The following is a 17,885-nucleotide window of genomic DNA, read 5'->3' on the forward strand; positions in this document are numbered from 1 at the left end:
ATCCGAAGCAGAACGGAAGAGTCAGATGGCAAAAGGTTGAGCACAGCTGGAATGGAGATGCTCAAGGAGAACTTCGAGAGGATACACAGACAATCGAAGCGGCATACAAGGACGACCAGTGAGATGACAAGGACGGGAGCAGAAGCAGCGCCAGAAGTTGATCAGGATGTGCAGGAAGCAGACACAACGATACAGACAGCAGACTCGGAGGCGGAGGCGGACACCACACAGCACGCGGACAATTCTGACGACGTAGATTGGGACTTTTGGGGAAGAGTCATGAACAGTAAGTGGCATCAAGGGACCAATTAAGTTCGAGCATTTGAAGTAAAGTACGAGCCTCTCTATCCTCCTCCCTCAGACTATCAAGAAGTCGCTCACGAGAACCCTCGCGAACTCAGCAGAGCTATCCAGATCGGCATACCCTCACAGCTTCGTGGTCTCTGTTGGCAGCTCCTCAGTGCAAGCAAAGATCCCGAGCTCGAGCTCATATATGCGTGGTATATCCGCCAGAAGACTTCTCCACACGAGAAGCAGATCAAGAAGGACCTCAATCGTACCTTTCCCGAGCAGGAGTATTTCAAAGACGGCAGAGTTGGGCAAGAGAATCTGTACAATGTCGTAAAGGCCTACTCTTTGTACGACGAGGAAGTAGGATATGTTCAAGGCATGGCCTTCATCGTCGGCCCGCTGCTACTCAATATGCCAGATGAGGAAGCATTCTCCACTCTTGCGAGGCTCATGAAATCGGTACGTCATCAGAAGTGGTGAATAGGGCGAGGGGAAGACGACTGACGCAGCAGCATTCTTTTTCCCTCGGTAGTACGGTTTGCGCAGTCACTTCACACCGAATATGCCAGGTCTGCAGCTGCGTCTCTTCCAATTCGATCGTCTCTTGGAAGATCTGTTACCACTCCTGCATCGCCACCTCACACGCCAAGGCGTCAAGACGAGCCACTATGCAACACAATGGTTCATGACCCTCTTCTCGTATCGCTTCCCGCTTGAGTTTGTATACCGTGTACTGGACAGCGTCTTTGCAGAGGGCATCGAAGCCATCTTCCGCTTCGCCGTGGGACTGATGTCCGGTGCTGAAGAGGATTTGCTCAAGCTCAACTTCGAACAGGCGCCGGCGTACCTCAAGAACACGCAGATCTTCGACCGATACAAGTCCGAGGCTGCTACTGGCAGTGAGGTCGAGACGTACGATGTGGATCGCTTTGCACGCCAAGCATATGCAGTACAGATCCATTCCAGCTCCCTCGATGGGTATGCTGCCGAATTCGAAGAGAGTGTCAAGGCTGCCACTGCGCACAGGAGGGAGCTAGAGGCCGCGCGGATCGTCAATAGGAACTTGGCGGCAAAGGTTGCAGAGCTTGAGGATCAGCTGGAGAAGATTCAGGGGGAACATGTTGAACTAGTCAAGGATGCAGTACTGAGTAAAGTGGCCAAGGAGGAGACGGAAGAAGAGTTGGTGAGTGGCAACTTCGTCTCATCGCGACCTGCACACGTGTGAGAAGTCGTACTGATATTACCGCCTTCACCCTCGGCAATACAGATCCGCTACAAGATGCTCTATGCGGAGCTGGTCCTACAGACCGACCAAGCCGGGTCGAACGAGAATATGAGACTGTCACAACAGTCCTCGCTGCGGTCGCCGTCTACGAGACCCTCGACGGGGAATGCGAGCAATGGAGGTTTGAGCGTCTGAGAGGCGTGAGATATGAAGCAGAGGCGAAGGGAGAAGGTCGCCCGTGGAGTTTCTGTCCCCCTCATTCCCATCTCTCTGTGCAACGTGAAATCAAAAGTCAAGCGCAGTGAGCGCTCTAAGCTAGCGAACAATCCCGATGCCGATCCGGCCCCTTCGAGTCTGGCTGAGAGCAGAGAGCAAAGACACCCCCAAAGGATGGAGACGGAGATGGAGAACTCCTTCGCCTTACGTCAATTTCGGTCAGGTACAGTGCAGAGCAGTGCAGAGCACGCCCTGCAGCGTTCCTTTAGTGCACAGTGCACCAATGTTGGACGCATAGGTGAGGAGGGCCAAGGGCTGCGAGAGATCGTGATGTACTCTCTTCCATTCAAAGGATCTGGAATGCGCCGAGCTGCAGGGCGGGTTCAAGGGCAGTTGGAATGTCTTTCCAGGGCAGCTCCGTACGAGAGAAAAGTCTCCGGGAGTTGCTCTGTTGCTCTCGCATCTCACTTGATCGGGGGCCACGCTTGATCAGGGCAAAGGGACCAGAACAGAGGCACGCTAGAATGCACTACGATCCCGGAGACTTAAGAGGTGAGCATTTGAAGTGTACCTTGTCCTCATGTGCCTGTGCCTGAGCCACGTCGTTCCTGGCTCGGAGCTTCTCCTGAGGATCGGCATGTATTTGCTCTCACGAACTCTTTCATTTGACCCCTGATCGACACCAAACTCGAGGAGACTGAGACTCTCACACTCGCCGCTTATCGCGGTGCGTCGCTTCCGGGTAAGACGGTGCGGGGCGGTGCGATGGTGCAATAATTGCTTGCTCGTTTGCTTGCTTGCTTGCTGAAACTTAGCTGTTCCTAGCTCCTGAACCCCTTCGTTCCTTTTCCCCTTTTTCATTTCGACCTGACTGGACGGGTGTGAAGGAAGGGAAACAGGAGTGGAGATTCTTATAGAATGGGTGCAGTGCCGGTGCGAAGCTTCCTTTCACCAACGTGGGGAACAGCTTCGATTCGTACCCACGCTGTCGCACCCTTCCCGCACCGTCGAGAACTGGCTTCAGTGCGGCTGCCATCTCAGACTTTGTTCGAGACCGCCGACGAGCCTAGACAGGCAATGTCGTCTCACCTCCGCGACTCAAGTGAAGCATGGACTCAAAGTATCTCCTCGTCGGACTTGTATCACCACGAACAATATCGCTATCATCACCACAACACCACAAGTCGAGCCGAAGCAAGCACTCAGCCTGGCTGGCCCAGCAAAGGGAATGAAGTCAAAGCGGAAGCGCCTCGTCGCTCTCCTCCAACACCTCTCAAGCTCCCCCAGTCTGCTGAACCGGCCGACGAGGCAAACCTGTCTCGACAGCTGGATGAAGTCGTCGATCTTCTCTCGCAGCAGCCTCGTTCGGATGGAGGGCCGAGACGGCCGATGAATGCTTTTCTGGTAAGTGCACAAGTGCAAGCGTGAGCCCTTCGGAGCCTGAGGACTGATTTCTGATGGCGACGTTCTTCCCCAGATCTTTGCTCGATGGCGTCGGATGCAGCTAGCACAGATAGAGAGTGTCCACGAGGAAACGATTTGGACAAATGAAGGTAGGAAGAGAAGGAAGTCGGGTACACCCGATCTTGGTCTCAAGCCATCGGACGTGAGGTATGTATGACTCGCAAAATATTGCATGTTGAAGCTGGGAGTACTGAAAGCAAGCCCCCTGTCCCCTTTCACAAACTTCTCTGGCGCTCGTCCACTAGCACGGCGCTGGGCGTCGAGTGGAGAGGCCTCACACCCCAACAGCAAGCGCCTTTCTTGCGCAAGGCAGGAGAGCTGCGTAACGACTTTGATCGACGTCACCCAGGTGCCTATATACAGTCGCTTCAAGAAGCGAATGTCCATGATCATCTTGGATTGCCCCTGACTTTTCTCTCGTTTTCTGCCCTATATCTGCAGACTACAAGTTTCGTCGCGGACCCAAGGGAGCTGCGAAGATGCGCCGGCAAGAGCGTCGAGAACGGGCAACAGAAGCTAGGAGGAGGCTACAACAACGTAAGGCCAGCATCGAGCATGCTCGCACGCACTTCGAAGAAGCGTCGGAGCCTGGCTACGCCCGTCGTCTGACAGAAAGGGATCCTTCCGATGCTCAGAGAGCAGGACAAGCATCACTTCCAGATACCAGTACCAGGCACCATTTATCAGTACACCACCATGGCTTGCTTGATCACAGACGACGCTCTTTCTCCCTCTCAGACGACCCTCCCGAGACACCGATAATCGACTCCTCAGGCCTGACACCCTATGCGGGCAGTCTGAATACACTGCCGTACCACTCGTCATCGACTGCACGTGACCACCCGTTTGTGTCAGAACGGCGGAGCGATGGCACACGGGCCGGCTCGTCAAGTGTCGCAGAGACCAATGTCGTTGGCGGCCCCTTCTGGCTCGTGGGCAGTCGTACAGACCTACCGCCGTTGCATCAATCGATGGAGCTTCTCGCACCTACTTTGCACAACGGACGCCCTCGCAGTATCAACTACAGCAACAGCCTAGCTGCCTCTAGTGACGATGTAGCGCCTCTGCGGCGTCCTGACTTTAGGCTCATTGCCACTGACAAGGGACCCAAGAACGCTGAGGGGCGTGACCGACCTGACCTGCCTTCCGGAGCTCACAGTCAAAGCAACAGAGCTCAAGTTGGGTGCGAACCCTCCTCCTCTTCTTCGCAATTTGCATGGGCCCCGGCCTCTGCCCCCGCTGAAAGCCATCCAAGGCCTATCGGCCGCAAGTACCTCGAGGACAGCGAAGGAGCCACCACTGTGCTGCCAGTGGGCCGCCAGCAAGTGGCTTCCTGCTCCTCGTTCCGATTTCCTGCTATCGTGGATCCGAGCAAGAAGTATCAAGCTGGTCAGTTCCACCACCACCGCCACCATTACCAGCGGCAGCTCGACTACCTCAACGGTGGATACTACCAACCTCTGGTCTCCGGCGTGACGGGCAGCAATGACAATGACAACGTCAATAGCTACGAAATCGGGCATGGACGGTCTGCCTCACACCTCTTCGGCCAGTCTACCTACTGGACTCCAGCTCGCGAACAGGGCTCACCGAAGCTGGCTGCTCGCACACCGCAAGATTCAACTCCAGCAGCTGCGTCGGCGGCAGCCTCGGTGCTGAACTCTTCAGAAACACCACCACAGCCACCGCTTCAGGAAGTACAGAGGCTCTCTCGCTCCTCTTCCACCCTGGAGGCCGCTTTGCAATTTCCTAGCACAATGTGTGATGCGAAGCCAAGAGTGGAGAGCCAGCTACAATGCTCCTCGAGGCTACCACGGAGCGATGTTGAGCAGGGAAGGCAGTACAACCTTGCAGACCCGCTGGCGGGGACAGCAGTCGGGATTGCCAACAGCACTGACAGCGAGACAGAGCCCTCAACCAGTGCAGAGACGACCACGGCAGCGGCAAGGGGGCACTCCTCCGCCTTTTCGCGATTGTTGGAGGCCAAGTTTGGGCAGAATTCAGGCTGAGATTGAGACTGGGGAAGGAACAAGTGCCCCTCGGATCTCGCATCGCCTCGTCTTACTGGTCAAAATGCTTGTATATAAGAGATTCCGTGCTAGATTCGTACATTTCTCGTTGGCTGGACTGCTTGCCCAGTCTCATCCACCCATACCGATCCTATTCTCAACTCCCTCCCTTCCGGGCATCGCTTCCCATTTGTATCTCATCACGTCACAACTGGCCCTTCAGACTCCAAAGCTGAAATTCATACTTGGTCTCCTTTTGCCCCTCACCCTCTGTGACGATCCCTGCTTGAACCTTCTCCGGACCGAGGAATCGCTGGAGGATCTCGTGGCTCTCCTTGTGCCATTGAGCCTCAGCGAGAGGCTCCTGCTCTTGCCCTCCTGCCCCGTTGCTGTTTCGGTCTGCCTCCGATGGCTGCGAGGCAGAGGGGAGCAGTGTAGCGTCTTCTTGAATTTGCGAGGCGGTCCTGTACTCTGGCAGGAAGACGTCGCACTCGTTGTGCTCTGGCGCGAGCAATCTAGTGATCAGCATACGATCCAGCACTGCGTCTTCTTTATTCTTTGCTTGATCAAGCTCCTGGGATCTTGTGAGGGATTGTAGTGCTTGGGCGTATAATTGGGCACCGCCGATGAGGAAGGTGCGTGCAAGGAGGGGCTTAGAGGGCTCATCGCTGGTGTCTGCAAAGGCGGAGGGGAAGCTTTGCAGGAGTGAGATGGCGGAGGGGAGGGATGAGACGAGGTAGGCGTCTTGTGAGGCAGATCTGTCCGAGGGCAGCAAGCGGACCTTGTCAGTATCACAGCCTTCTGCTCTTCTCTCTCGCTACTGCATACTCACATTCCCAGCTCCTTCTCCCTCTCCTCACCCGTCGTCCTGCTCACAACGACATTGATCCTCCCTTTGAGTGGCCTGAACTTCGGCGGGATACTCTCCCAGGTGTTCCTACCCATGATGACTGCGTTCTTTGCCTTTCCTTTGGTCTCTACTCCAGCAGCAGGATGGGATGAAGGAGGGACAAAGGAAGTGGCTTTGCGAAAGTAGGCCATCTCGCCCTTGAGTGACCAGGCTAGCCCGCCTGATACGCCCAGCCCATTGGACGGGGACAGGGCGGCGATGAGCGTCAATCGCAGAGGACCTGCAGAGCTAGTGGATGACATCTCTGATGACTCGCCCGTCATGGGATATGCTGCTTGAGTGCTGCTTCCAGGCTAGGCTAAAGGGCGACGTGGCTCGTATGCGCGTCCTTGCGAGTCAAACTTGACAGTACGCGTTACTTCCACAGAGGGTCGTCCGGGACACCTGCGCAGCTCAATGAGAGAATGTCAGCGGAACTGACCTCAGCTCAAATTTCGATGTCGCTGTATGATGACTCACAATCTGAATATCCGGGGCACTTCCTCGCAGACGATGCACTCCTCTACGTTTCCCTCGGGCAGCCTCTGTACTGAGATGCGGCAGTCGTACTGGACCAGCTCAGCCAAGGGGCAAGGTGGGTCTTGGCGAGTCGGCTTGGGCTTTGCTAGATCTGAAGGAGCGTCGGTGACTTTTGGAGACGATACCATGCGCCTTTGATATGAGATGGAGTCTTGGTGAGGAAGGTGGTCATGGTAGTCTAGCTGCTTGTCTCGCTCGGGTCATCCGAGGTGGAGCTGCTGCTGCTCGCACCCAGGAATTTTGGCGCCACTTCCGTTCGCATCTCCCAAATCAGATGATTCCTTCGCACATGGTCCCCTCCTAGTCCTACCTACCCTCGATTCTATAAGGCGATTCTCTGCCCAAGTCATGGCCAGCACACGGCGCTTGGTCTCCTACGATGACATCGACTACGGCGCGGCGCCTGTGGCCTCGACGTCCGCGTCTAGTAGCAGGGCGGCTGCACCTACAAGCCATACCAAGGCATTGCAGGCAGTCAAGCAAGAAGATGCATCGCTACAGCCCTCGCAAGGCGCACTCCTCATCCCACAAGCCCCGCTGAGATCTAGTCAAGAGGCGAGAGCAGCCTCTCCGAGCTCGTCTACCAATGACGGCTCTCTCTCCTACGCAAAGAAGAAACGGCTGAGGAGGAAGAGGCAGCTCAAGGCTCAGCAGCAGGCGTCTGAGCAGCCAGACGGTCAGCACCAGGAGCATAACCCTCAAAAGCGGCCACTGCTGAGCTCAGACGATACAGCTGTCGAGCAGGAGATTGTACATCAGGGCAAAAAGCGCAGGAAAAATGAGGACAACAAACTCCAAAGAGCCTCGCTGCGCCAGGAAATGGAAGAGCAGTGGATGGGCAATGGGGCCGCCATGGGTGGGCTCGACTACGACGGTCTCACTACAGAAGCTGCCCAAAATCATTCGCGCATGGCTGATGCCGAGCCATCGAAGCATGAAGCCAATGGCAACGCTTCACATCAGCAGCAAACTTCGGCAGACCGTTCTACTGCAGGAGGATGGAAGCACACGGAGGGAGACGATGGGTGGGGCGATGAAGATGAACAGGAGTACGACGAGGACAACGTCTACGAAGGCAATGAAGAGGCTTGCGAGGAAGATGAGGAGTACGACGAGAGTATTCAGGCCGAGTGGGATGCCATGGGCAGACTCAATACCTCCATTGCTATCCCGGACATCCCTCCGGCTTTCCTCGACACTGGGGAAGAGCCCCTTGGCAGTACAACGCAGGCAACGCTTGAGCAAGCAACAGTAGTATCTCCTCCGAGAACAAGCGGTGTGGCAGCTGATGGAGGCAGGGTCCTTACAGAGGCGGAGCTGTGGGACGAGTCTGCACTCGTAGACGCCTGGAAAGCAGCGACGGAGGAGTATCTCCTTCACTCGAGCAAGGATTCCACTACCACAACGTCTGCTACAGCTCGAACAGTCAAGCATCCTTCTGCTCTCTGGCACGACGCCCCCGTTTCCGGCAGCAAATCAGCGCTGAAAGCTCAGCAGATATCTGAAAACAACAAGGAGAAGAGGAGACTGAGACTCTTCTTGGAGGAGAAGGCGCGCAAGGCAAAAGAGATTGAAGACCTAAGAAAAGAGGTCGAGCAGGAGCAAGCGCAGGCACAGGAACAGGCTCAGGAGGAAGAGAGGCAGAGGCAGCAAGGGCAAGCTGGTACCAGCCAGCTTGTCACAGCACCTGCTCTTGTGCTGTCCGCGACGCCTTCGGCACCGGTGGGCTCCACACTGAACGCAGCAACGTCCAAAGTCCACCCTGTAGGCAAGCGTTCTCTCACTGGCAGAGCTATCCCTCCCTCGATCGGGCTGCCAGGCAACGCAGCTTGGCAAGCAGCCTGCGCTACAGTAGCCTCGACGCGTAATCGAATTGGCGACGAGGCGAGACCGCCAGTAGCGCTGCAGAAAACTGTCGAGAAGGCAGCAACGCAGCCAATAGCGAGGGCAGAGGTACCCCTTCCATCTACTACCTTGAGCGATGCGCCGACGATGGCAGACAATACTGCTACGAGCATTGACCCATCTGCAAGTGGTCAGGCCATAAGTGATACCAATGTTGAAATGCCGCAAGCGCTCTCCTCAAGCGCTACCGCCCACACCAGTCTTCCACAGCCGCCAATGCCCCCTCCTGCACTTTCTCATCCACTCATTGCATCTCAGACTGCACCATCTCTCCCAAATAGCGCAACAGGACCCACCATCCCTTCAACAGTGGATGAGGGAAGCTTGAGTGGGGAGCTCCTGCAGCGCATCTGTTCTTCGTGGTACTATGCTGGGTACTGGACTGCGCAGTGGGAGGAGGAAGGAAGACGAAAGAGCAGAGCTGATAGGCAGGAGTGAGGTGATGCGGAAGAGAAGGTGCGGTGAGATATGCTGCGGTGTAGTGTTGGGTACTTGCAGTCGTGTTCTGGCACTTGATGTCACCCCTTCGCACCTCGCATGCTGTACACACTCGAGCTCAACAGTGCAGACATAATCTGAGATGTGATCATCTATTCTATTCTATTGACAAGGCTGGATATACAAAGCAACGAACGATTCCTTTTTCGCCCCTTTCTCTCTCTTCCCCTTTCCGGCACCTATGCCGGCATGGCCCACTCGGTGTACTTCCTCTGAGCCACTACCGACTCTGAAATTCCCAGTCCCTTGTGAAATGCCCTGTTCAGCATCTCTTCATCCACCTTGATGCGCTGTGTCTTTCCGTCGTGCTCATCCGGCAATGCAGGGTGGAAGAAACTCGGCTTGATCTCAATGGTCGACTGGTCTGTGATCACTTTGACACCGGTGAGGTGGGTGTCTTTGAGCTGTGTGCGCCAGGCTTCCTCCCACTCGGCAGAAGCATTGAAGAGGAAGATCTCTGTGGTGCCACGGCCGGTCTTGTCTGCCTTGGTGGCACGCACCACGGCCCAGGCTGGGCGGGTAGGGTCCTCATTGTTCGTCTCATCGCAAACTTTGACACCGAGGAAGTTGACCGGCTGGTATATGGGCAAGGGGCTATCGGTGCCTTGCTGGGTCCAGAGTAGAGCGCTCAGGAGGAGACCTTCGATGCTCTCATTTTTGTAGGCTACTTCAATGGCTAGGGTGTTCTCGCATCCAATGGCATAGAGGGCCATGGTGGTGTCGTAGAACATCAAGGCGGGACGCTTCTTGCCCACACCGGCCTTGAAGGCCTTTTCGCCAAGTTTGCCTGGGTAGCGAGCGTTGACGAGGTGAGGGGCTGTGGAGACGTCGACGGTAGCTAGGGGTTTGTGGTCACCCAGCTGAATTTGCTTCCGGAGCAGAGCGTTGAAGAAGCTTCGGGCGATGGTAAGATTTGCAGGGCTGGCATCGCCGGTGAGCCAGATGGATGCGCGCCCGCCTTGTTTGGCAGAGGGGAGAAGCATCAGCGCGGCATCGGGCTCGGCACGGTCGATACATTGGTGAGCCTGTACAGTGGGGAGGTCGCCGAGGTGGAAAGGCCCAGTGGGCTCGGAATGAGGCTGTCGGATCTCAGAGCGTGTGCGAAAGGCACGGTTGAAAATGGCAATCATTCTCGTAAAGTGCTGGTGGGGTGAGTGGTGGTGGGTGGTGTTGGTGGGTGATTGGTGATTAGTGAGGGCGTACAGTAGAGCTGGGTAGACTGGATTCGAGTGAGCGGAGGTGAGGATACCTGCGAAGTCAGTATCAATGAACGAGGGACATCAATTATACCTCCATCGCAGAGCATGACATCAGCCTCCGTGATGACAGCAGCCTCCGAGGTTCACAATTGCTTCCGGCGGTGAAACATGCGCGACGCGCCTGACTCGTACACGGTGCGCGAATGGGGAGCAGTGCTTCAGCCCCGTTATCGATGAGGGAAAACGCATCCGAGACTCTGCTATAGGACTAATCTTCGCTCGTCGTAATCCATGACATTCTCAGGATCACGGGCAGGGGCAGCCGCAGTCGAAGAATCGGTCGATCTTCCAGTCGGAAGTGAGCGGAGGCATTTCCCTCATCCAGATTCGCGAGCTTCTCGGAACGGATGCTGAGGGGACAAGTGCATGAAGATAAGATAAGATTATCCGCTCCCTCTCGCCTCGTGTGGTAACCGCGTAGGCTACTGAATGTCACGAGATCAGGGAATGGGCCCCGCCTAGCTACACGCCGGTAGGCGCACAAGAACACCGTCATGCGTGGTACAAGTGAGTGCGGGGACTAGATAGAGCTGGCTAGCCAAGGCCAGGCGTGGCGTGGCGTGGCACGGGAGAACAGCAAGAGTGAAGATCGACTTTCCCATGGCTGCCTCATGGCAAGAATTGGCAAGGGCGGTGCAAGCCACCACCATTTTTGCCCCTCGCCCAAAGGATGCTGGGCCAATGGCGAGCTCTGGCAGCAGTGGCCCAGTGTCGAGCTGCGAGGATGAAGTGCGATGGTGCTCCACAAACCATGAGCCACGGATGCAGGATGCTGCCATGCTTCTGATACCGAGTGAGCAAGGCAGAGAGGGGCGAGGCGATGCACGCTGAGGGCCTGACGTCCTTGTCCTTCTCACGCGCCCCCCTTTTTCGCGTGGGACGACAAGAGCAGTCGGACGAGTGGCCCCGTCATTGTGGGAGCGGGTGCCCGGCAACGGAAAGGGGGCGGGCAATCATCGGGAGCGGGGGCGCGGGGGCTGCACGGCCTGCATGGCCCCATGGGCAGCTTCCCTTAGAGCCGGGCCCTGCCGTCGGCGTCTGAGTCGCTGACGGAGACCAAAGGGGTCAATCGCTCACCCGGGGGGCGAGTGTTGTGTAAAAAGATGAGGACTTCTGGACCTTTCAGCTCATCACTCACTCCCTCTCACTCATCGTACCTGAAGCCTGAAGCACTCATCTCATCTCTTGCTTTACAGAGTCTCTGCTGCCGCAACTCCTACCAGTGCCCCTTTGCATCTCTCCTAGCTTCCCAGCTTCTTACATCCGCTCGGCCCGTATTCCGCAATCTGTACCGGGAATCCGCCACAACTTTGAATTCGTCAGGTCAAGCGAGGACACACACAGATTCCTTTCTGATCCTGCCTTACACAGTGGTCTCTAAGCTGACTGCTCAGCTTTGTCATCGTTGCCACTTCGAATGTCAAAAGCTACGCCCATTGTCTCCGGCTCGGAAGCTCAGGCACCTCGCGATGGAGACCCCCTCCAGGCACGGCCAATAGCATCGACTTCAGCAGGCACATCGTCAGATCAAGCGGGTGCACCTTCCACTACGCTAGCGGCAACAACGTCGCCCAGCTCAATTTCTCAGCCACAACAGCCTACCTCTGTACCTATGGCCACCACAAGTAGTGCTGCGACAATGGCACCCCTTGTCCAGTCACAAAGCACCGTATCGTCGCTCAATGGAAGGATTAGACTCGACATTCTCCTCGCCACTGGCCAGAGGAAACCTTTTGACTTCAGGCACGATACAAAAGTGGAAGAGGTCCGCGAGGAAATCTGGAAGACCTGGCCAGAGGAGTGGCCCAGCCGACCTTCCAGCTCGTCTGCCCTCCGCTTACTACATCTTGGCCACATCCTGCCCGATACGACAATACTAGGTCCGGCTCCTGCTGATGCACCTCTGCAAACGACAAAAGAGAGCAAGAAGTCCTCTTCCGTCTCGCCGCAATATCGTGGTCTTGTGCCAGGCAGGACGACTGTGGTACATCTGCTGGTCAAGGGAGGGTGGTTGAGTGAGGAAGAGCGGATACAGGAAGAGGAGCGGGAGAGGCTCAAGTCACAGCCCGAAGGGAGCAAGCACGGAAGAGGTGTGGGCAAAGCGGCTGGGGCTACCGCTGGTACGGGAGCCGGGGCAGCGGCCGCTGATGATGGCCATCATGGCGGCAGCAACTGCTGCTGTGTCATCTGCTGATCACCGCGAACACAAGCTTCAAGGTCGCCATCATAATCACAGGTGGACCTCGCTCCTACCACATAATCTCGCTATTGTTCTGTACTCTGCCCTCTCTCGCGCATCCTTCCTTGCTGTATGACCTTGTCACGAGTTCCTGCCTTTGTCCTGTTTCGCCTATTGCATACAGCTCCTCCCATCTCATTTTACCATAGGCCGAGACTCGCAGCTCTCCGTCTCCGTCTCACGGTAGATCTTGATTTTGAAATTGCATCCTCAAGTGGTTGGTCAACATTTGGCAGTGGTGGGCCAGGCTGGATGGGCGCGTGTGTGCCTGCAGCTGCTCCACTCGGGTCGCAGCGAGGACGGACTGAGAGGAGCGGCTGCAGGGCGGAGCAGCATTCGATCCAACACCACCACCACCTCGAGAGCATCACATCGCAGCACATCACATCACATCACAACAACAACAACAACAACAACAACAACAACACATCTTCTGCGGCCGTGCTGATCCTCAAGCCCACAAGCATTCATTTGCGCTCCTGTTCGCAAGGTCTGCTGCTCCTTTAGCCCCCTCGTCGAGTGACTTCGGGCGGGTTCAAGGCAAGAGCGCTAGGACATTGCCCCTCTCTACGCTCGAAGGGGGGAAGGCGGACATGTCCTTATCTCCCCACAGCGCCTCAGATGAGCCAGCGATGCCATCGAATGGGGATCAAGACAAGAGCTCGCCTGTAGCCCGATCTGCTGCTGGCTCTTCTCCGGCACCTCGGAGCATCTCACAAAGAGAGGCATCCGCCTTCCTCTCATGGGTCAAAGCTGTCCTCCCTGCGCGAGCCGAACAGCTGAAGCAGCCAGAGGATCTCGCGGATGGCGTGGCCCTCTTCGAGATACTGGCTGTCGTAGATGCGGCCCACTTTCTCAATCCGCACGCTCAGACAGGAGAGGCTAATGGAGAGAACTACGCTCTGAAGTTGGGGACGCTGAAGAGATTGTACAAGCTGATGATGCAATAGTGAGTGATCAGGAAGGACGCGCTCGCACGAGGATCGTAAGAAACATGGAGAGACCCTGGAAGGTTGACATGATGCTCTATGGCTTCACAGCTATACAGAAACTCTCCTGCTCTCGCCTCCCCCGGCCTGCGCCGATCCCGACCTGAACGAGATCGCTCGCTCTTCGTCAGTCACGGAGCTGTCCAAATTCTGCAAGCTAGCCATAGGCATCACCATTCAGTCGGAAGCGACGAAAGCGGAGCATGTCCTTGCCATCCAGACTCTCGCACAAGAAGACCAGCAGAGCTTGATGGTGGTCATTGAGGAGGTTATGAGCGGCCAGTCAAGCATTGCTTCGCCTCCCGCCTCTGCAGTGGCGCCATCTTCTGGCGGCGAGACTGAGGGTCCAGAGCTACAGAGGCTACGAGCACAACATACCGACCTAGAGAAGCTTTATCTCGCTCTTATGGAAGATCATCAAACTCTCAAGGCGGGGCAGGAGGACACGCAGAATGAGAAGGAAGATCTTGCCAAAGAGGTGGAGAGGCTGCGAGCCGAGAAGCAGAGCGACCTCGCATCGGGAGCAGAAGCTGCTCTTAAGGTCGAGGTTGCAGCACTGAAAGATCGGCTACGGAAAAGCGAAGATCATCTGGCTGAGCTTGAGAGCGAGGTAGAGCGACTGACAGCACTGGACAAGGAGATGTCTACCAAGGTGAGTGATGACTTCCCGCTGAGGGATGAATACCAGGAGCTCACGAAATTGGATAACCTCACCGCCTGCGATAGGTCCTTGACTTGCAAAAGAAGGCGGACGAAGCGACTAAGCTCAAAGATGAAGTAGACGAGTATCGTCACCTTGCAGACCGCCTGCAGCGGACCGAGAATGCCAACGAGAAGTACCGCAAGAAGCTCGAAGAGGTGGCCGGTGTCCGTCGCCAGTTGAAGGAACTCGAAGATCAGAACTCCGAGCTCATTGATCGCAATGCGGCTCTAGAGAAAGAATCCGCCAAAGTCATTGAGTACAAGCCTTTGATCGAGAAGTACAAGGAGCAGATTGCCGATCTTACCCGGAGGAACGGCAGTCTGACAGAGGAGACGGGCACGCTGAAGTACAACCTGGAGCAGAGCGCTTTGCAGCTCAAAAGCTTGGAAGAGGCTCGTACAAGAGATGCTGAAGAGATCGAGCTGTACCGCGAGAAGGTGGAGGAGATGGAGCTCGGGTCCTCCAAAGACGCAGCTGCAGGGAAAAGTGGGGGCGAGGTTCCTCTCGACGCTGAGCTCGAAGATACTCTACGAGGCACGACGACTACAGATCTCAAGCTTCGCATACATCAGCTCTCACGTGAGCTCAAAAGCGCCAAGACTCAAGAGGCCGAGAGTTCTGACGCCCTCGTCCTCGAGAATCTTCTGGAGGACAGTCAAAGAATGAAGCAAAGATATGAAGCTGACTACTGGAAAGAGTACCGACTGCGTCTACAGCGTGACGGAGAGCTGGACAAGATCCGTACCGGTGGCGAAGGGTCACTAGCTGATGGGCCTGAGGCTGCTCGAGCTCTACGGCTGCGTCTAGCAGAGGTCATTACTGATCTCGATAGCCTTAGAGCAGAGCATGCTGAGCTGAGCGTCAAGTACGAGAGCAACGAACAAGAGTTAGCCAGCGCCCGGGCGGATCTAGTTCTAGTCGACAAGGACAAGCTCGATATTCTCGCCTCGTTGCGCTCCACTGTGAGCCAAGAGGGGGCAGATTTGGAAGAGAAGGTCAAGACGCTTGAGCAGGAGTTGCGCTCTGCGCAGGAGCTGGAGAAGAGCATGAGCTCTCAGATACAGGGCTTGCTGATGGATAAGATTTCCCTTATGGAGAGCGGGGCGGCTGGTAGGTCAGAAGGGCCTACCATAGAGAGGACCTCATTGTCCCCAGATGACCGCGAAGGCCTGACTACGAAGAACAAGGAGCTTGAATCTCGTCTGCAAGACCTGGAGGACAAGATGAGAAAGGCGAGGGCCTTCATTCGTCAGCAGGACAAGCTTTTGCAGGATGCCAGAAAGGGCACAGCGTCGCAGAATGGCGGAGACGCGAACGGAGCAGGAGTAAAAGCAGATGAAGAGCTTCGCAGAGAAAACGTGAGTCGTCGTCATCGTCGTCGTCGTATTATCGCCCGTCCTACTTCAGCCGATGTAAGCTGACCTATAACACCCTCTCGACCCATCCCTCTCCCAGTCCACCCTCAAGCAAGAGCAAGCTCTAATGCTCTCCGCCTTCCACCATCTCTCCTCCTCCCGCACAAGTAAAAACCTCAATATACTTGCCTCTCTCCATCCTCACTCAGGCGCAACCGCATCAGCTCAAAATGGCAATGGAGGAGCAATCGAAGGAGTAGGGGGACAAGGACGAGGAAGGGAAAGGGGAGGGGGAGGCGGAGTAGTCCCGCGTTTGGGCGGATTGGCGGTAGAGGCTAGTGCGCCGCCCCCGAAGAGTTGGTTGGGACAGCAGAAGAGGAGGAGCACGGGGATTGGTTGGGTACTGGGTAGGAGGTAGGAGGTAAGAGGTAAGAGGTGAGAGGCGAGACGAAGTGAGGTCCTGGCCGAGCCAGGCGAGGGAAGCAGGCAAAGAGGCGGAGAACAGGTTTCGAGGCACGACGCATACCATGTTGATACCCACGTTGCGATCGCATCGCAATGCATCAATCAGACTTAGATCAGAGTACGCCTTTGCTAGATGTGCGATTGACCAGAGGGTACAGAGCCTCAGAGGGGTACAGTAGTGTTTGCGAGGGGTGGGGGTCTGACCGCTGCGAGATCCTTCGTCATTAATCTCTTTCTTGGCGCACTTCACTGTTTCTGTCGAGACAGGTATGCTTCGTACAGATCCGCGGTGAAAGCCTTGTCGGTCTGTACAAGAGGAAAGTAACACAGCAGAGTTATGGTGACTCGGTCAGTTCGGCCGCTCTCTCTTCCACGTTTCGCTCCCTCTGCCGATAATACTCACGTGAATCAAGCCCAAAAGCTCTCGCATGAATTCTGTCTTGCTGAGCGGAGGATTGCTAGCGCCGGCGCTCTTCTGCTTCTCTTCATGTTTGGCCATCTGCCCATTGGCCGCCTCGGCGCTTGTATCCCTGAATGAAGGGGCAGCAGTGACAGCAGCAGCAGCTTGCTGAGGAGCCTCTCTGGGCTTCGAGGCTGCCCTTGGTCCTGTAGGAGCCGAGATAGGTGCGGCCGACTTGACAGGGGAAGAGGAGGCGGCCACGTTGCGCTTTACTTGCACAGGTGATCGGTTCTGACTCGCCTTGGGCCCTGTAGGCGTGGAAGCGCGCTTGGGACCTGTAGGAGGATTGGCGGCAGGCTTGGCCCCATTGGTGCTGCTGGGAGCCTCCTTGTTGCTGCTGCTAGAGCCAGAGGTGGAAGGGATAGCGGAGGCTGCACTGCTGAAGAGAGCTTGCAAACCGGCAGGTAGGATACCAGTCCCTATAGCTGATCCTTCTTGATTATTGCTGCTGCTGCTTTCCTTCTGTGGGGGCGCTGCAGGAGCACTAGGCTTGGCCGATGAGCCTAGCCCGAGCATCGCCATCAGTCCGGCCGTTGCATCCGACGATGACGATGAGGCTGCAGCTCCTGAGGGGGCGGAGGGAGGCGCTACAGGGGGCGCAGTCGGTTGTGGGCTCGGGCGTGGAGAGGGAGAGGAAGCAGATTGAAAGATGGCATCTAGCAGAGCCGGACCACTACCAACGGACGAGGTGGATTGAGGAGGAGGCTGTTGCTGGGCAGGGGGAGGGTGAGAAGGTGATGGTTGCGATGCAGATGCGAAGAGGGCGTCTAGTGAGATGGAGGCGGGCTGGGCCTGGGATGTCGAAGAGGCAGAACTGTTCCTGTTTGATCCTGACGGAGCGGCATCCTCTTTGGCTGCTAGTGATTGCAACCTGTACGGATGTGAGTGAGGAATGAATTCAGAGACATGTCTCAGCCGGCTTCCACTGCATCGTAGATTCGGCTTCTGACTCACCTCAGCATTTCATTGCCTACAATTTGTCTCTGATCCTTCTCAAAGACCCAGACGCCAATGATTTTCTCATCGTCATCATCTTCCTCCTCCTCTCCCAATGATGTGGCATCCTCTGTCCGCAGAATCACGAATTCGTCGGTCAATTCCAGATCGTCATCCTTGGTGAGCGGTACGCTGAAGTTGTCCACACCGTTCCTGTTGAGCAGGAACATGCCGTAGTGAGGAGCTTGAGTGCGATGGTAAAGGAACATGGGTCCCTCTATGCCCGTCTTTGACCATGCTCCCTTCGTTGTGTCGTACAAGTACAGTACGACAAAGGAAGCAGAGTGCACAATGGAGTCGATGGCTGCATCATGACGCTTCAGTACCTTTATATTGAATGCCGACTTGACGTCGACTGTCGAGGCCATGTGGGTAGCGAAGA

The 17,885-nt window shown here is 56.0% G+C and overlaps 9 protein-coding genes across 9 annotated transcripts; 5 read left to right on the plus strand and 4 right to left on the minus strand.

Annotated features, from left to right (window-relative positions):
- Positions 1-123: 123 nt before the first annotated feature.
- On the plus strand, positions 124-1,711 carry BCV69DRAFT_246719 (RabGAP/TBC; the record flags this gene model as incomplete). Its single annotated transcript, XM_025490222.1, has 4 exons — positions 124-286; positions 362-750; positions 824-1,474; positions 1,559-1,711. The coding sequence occupies 4 exons, from the start codon at positions 124-126 to the stop codon at positions 1,709-1,711; spliced, it is 1,356 nt and encodes a 451-aa protein (XP_025349476.1).
- A 680-nt stretch (positions 1,712-2,391) lies between these two features.
- Positions 2,392-3,348, plus strand: BCV69DRAFT_140659 (hypothetical protein). Its single transcript, XM_025489277.1, has 2 exons — positions 2,392-2,474; positions 2,558-3,348. Exon 2 carries the CDS (start codon positions 2,651-2,653, stop codon positions 3,158-3,160), a length of 510 nt encoding a protein of 169 aa, XP_025349477.1. The 5' UTR covers positions 2,392-2,474; positions 2,558-2,650; the 3' UTR covers positions 3,161-3,348.
- A 1,885-nt stretch (positions 3,349-5,233) lies between these two features.
- On the minus strand, positions 5,234-6,777 carry BCV69DRAFT_281325 (hypothetical protein). The gene is made up of 3 exons (XM_025491952.1): positions 6,575-6,777; positions 6,038-6,499; positions 5,234-5,963 (listed from the first exon to the last, which is right to left on the minus strand). The coding sequence occupies exons 2-3, from the start codon at positions 6,355-6,357 to the stop codon at positions 5,411-5,413; spliced, it is 873 nt and encodes a 290-aa protein (XP_025349478.1). The 5' UTR covers positions 6,358-6,499; positions 6,575-6,777; the 3' UTR covers positions 5,234-5,410.
- Positions 6,201-6,888, minus strand: BCV69DRAFT_140625 (hypothetical protein). Its single transcript, XM_025489276.1, has 3 exons — positions 6,575-6,888; positions 6,372-6,499; positions 6,201-6,275 (listed from the first exon to the last, which is right to left on the minus strand). The coding sequence occupies exons 1-2, from the start codon at positions 6,760-6,762 to the stop codon at positions 6,409-6,411; spliced, it is 279 nt and encodes a 92-aa protein (XP_025349479.1). The 5' UTR covers positions 6,763-6,888; the 3' UTR covers positions 6,201-6,275; positions 6,372-6,408.
- A 5-nt stretch (positions 6,889-6,893) lies between these two features.
- BCV69DRAFT_281326 (hypothetical protein) lies at positions 6,894-9,252 on the plus strand. The gene has a single exon (XM_025491953.1). It carries the CDS (start codon positions 6,983-6,985, stop codon positions 8,975-8,977), a length of 1,995 nt encoding a protein of 664 aa, XP_025349480.1. The 5' UTR covers positions 6,894-6,982; the 3' UTR covers positions 8,978-9,252.
- On the minus strand, positions 9,098-10,282 carry BCV69DRAFT_140669 (hypothetical protein). The gene has a single exon (XM_025489278.1). The coding sequence runs from the start codon at positions 10,165-10,167 to the stop codon at positions 9,217-9,219; it is 951 nt and encodes a 316-aa protein (XP_025349481.1). The 5' UTR covers positions 10,168-10,282; the 3' UTR covers positions 9,098-9,216.
- Positions 10,283-11,394: 1,112 nt separating this feature from the next.
- Positions 11,395-12,583, plus strand: BCV69DRAFT_140678 (hypothetical protein). The gene has a single exon (XM_025489279.1). It carries the CDS (start codon positions 11,714-11,716, stop codon positions 12,488-12,490), a length of 777 nt encoding a protein of 258 aa, XP_025349482.1. The 5' UTR covers positions 11,395-11,713; the 3' UTR covers positions 12,491-12,583.
- Positions 12,584-13,023: 440 nt separating this feature from the next.
- Positions 13,024-16,198, plus strand: BCV69DRAFT_140680 (hypothetical protein). The gene is made up of 4 exons (XM_025489280.1): positions 13,024-13,484; positions 13,576-13,988; positions 14,414-15,585; positions 15,683-16,198. The coding sequence occupies exons 1-4, from the start codon at positions 13,129-13,131 to the stop codon at positions 15,998-16,000; spliced, it is 2,259 nt and encodes a 752-aa protein (XP_025349483.1). The 5' UTR covers positions 13,024-13,128; the 3' UTR covers positions 16,001-16,198.
- A 95-nt stretch (positions 16,199-16,293) lies between these two features.
- Positions 16,294-17,871, minus strand: BCV69DRAFT_297618 (hypothetical protein; the record flags this gene model as incomplete). The annotated part of the gene is made up of 3 exons (XM_025494133.1): positions 16,294-16,353; positions 16,451-17,378; positions 17,462-17,871. The coding sequence occupies 3 exons, from the start codon at positions 17,869-17,871 to the stop codon at positions 16,294-16,296; spliced, it is 1,398 nt and encodes a 465-aa protein (XP_025349484.1).
- Between the last annotated feature and the right edge of the window lie 14 nt (positions 17,872-17,885).

Source organism: Pseudomicrostroma glucosiphilum (genome assembly GCF_003144135.1).
Source record: "Pseudomicrostroma glucosiphilum strain MCA 4718 unplaced genomic scaffold BCV69scaffold_3, whole genome shotgun sequence".
In the NCBI taxonomy this organism is placed as follows: domain Eukaryota; kingdom Fungi; phylum Basidiomycota; class Exobasidiomycetes; order Microstromatales; family Microstromataceae; genus Microstroma; species Microstroma glucosiphilum.

What these genes read in the sequence shown, in the direction of transcription:
- BCV69DRAFT_140659 (XM_025489277.1), top strand. Translation starts at nt 2,651, where the DNA reads ATGGGTGCAGTGCCGGTGCGAAGCTTCCTTTCACCAACGTGGGGAACA.
- BCV69DRAFT_281325 (XM_025491952.1), bottom strand. Translation starts at nt 6,357, where the DNA reads ATGTCATCCACTAGCTCTGCAGGTCCTCTGCGATTGACGCTCATCGCC. An exon ending in AGGGAGAAGGAGCTGGGAAT is followed by an intron (nt 5,964 to 6,037) that starts GTGAGTATGCAG and finishes GCCCTCGGACAG; the next exon opens with ATCTGCCTCACAAGACGCCT.
- BCV69DRAFT_140625 (XM_025489276.1), bottom strand. Translation starts at nt 6,762, where the DNA reads ATGGTATCGTCTCCAAAAGTCACCGACGCTCCTTCAGATCTAGCAAAG. An exon ending in GTGCCCCGGATATTCAGATT is followed by an intron (nt 6,500 to 6,574) that starts GTGAGTCATCAT and finishes TGAGCTGCGCAG; the next exon opens with GTGTCCCGGACGACCCTCTG.
- BCV69DRAFT_281326 (XM_025491953.1), top strand. Translation starts at nt 6,983, where the DNA reads ATGGCCAGCACACGGCGCTTGGTCTCCTACGATGACATCGACTACGGC.
- BCV69DRAFT_140669 (XM_025489278.1), bottom strand. Translation starts at nt 10,167, where the DNA reads ATGATTGCCATTTTCAACCGTGCCTTTCGCACACGCTCTGAGATCCGA.
- BCV69DRAFT_140678 (XM_025489279.1), top strand. Translation starts at nt 11,714, where the DNA reads ATGTCAAAAGCTACGCCCATTGTCTCCGGCTCGGAAGCTCAGGCACCT.
- BCV69DRAFT_140680 (XM_025489280.1), top strand. Translation starts at nt 13,129, where the DNA reads ATGTCCTTATCTCCCCACAGCGCCTCAGATGAGCCAGCGATGCCATCG. An exon ending in TACAAGCTGATGATGCAATA is followed by an intron (nt 13,485 to 13,575) that starts GTGAGTGATCAG and finishes ATGGCTTCACAG; the next exon opens with CTATACAGAAACTCTCCTGC. An exon ending in AAGAGCTTCGCAGAGAAAAC is followed by an intron (nt 15,586 to 15,682) that starts GTGAGTCGTCGT and finishes TCCCTCTCCCAG; the next exon opens with TCCACCCTCAAGCAAGAGCA.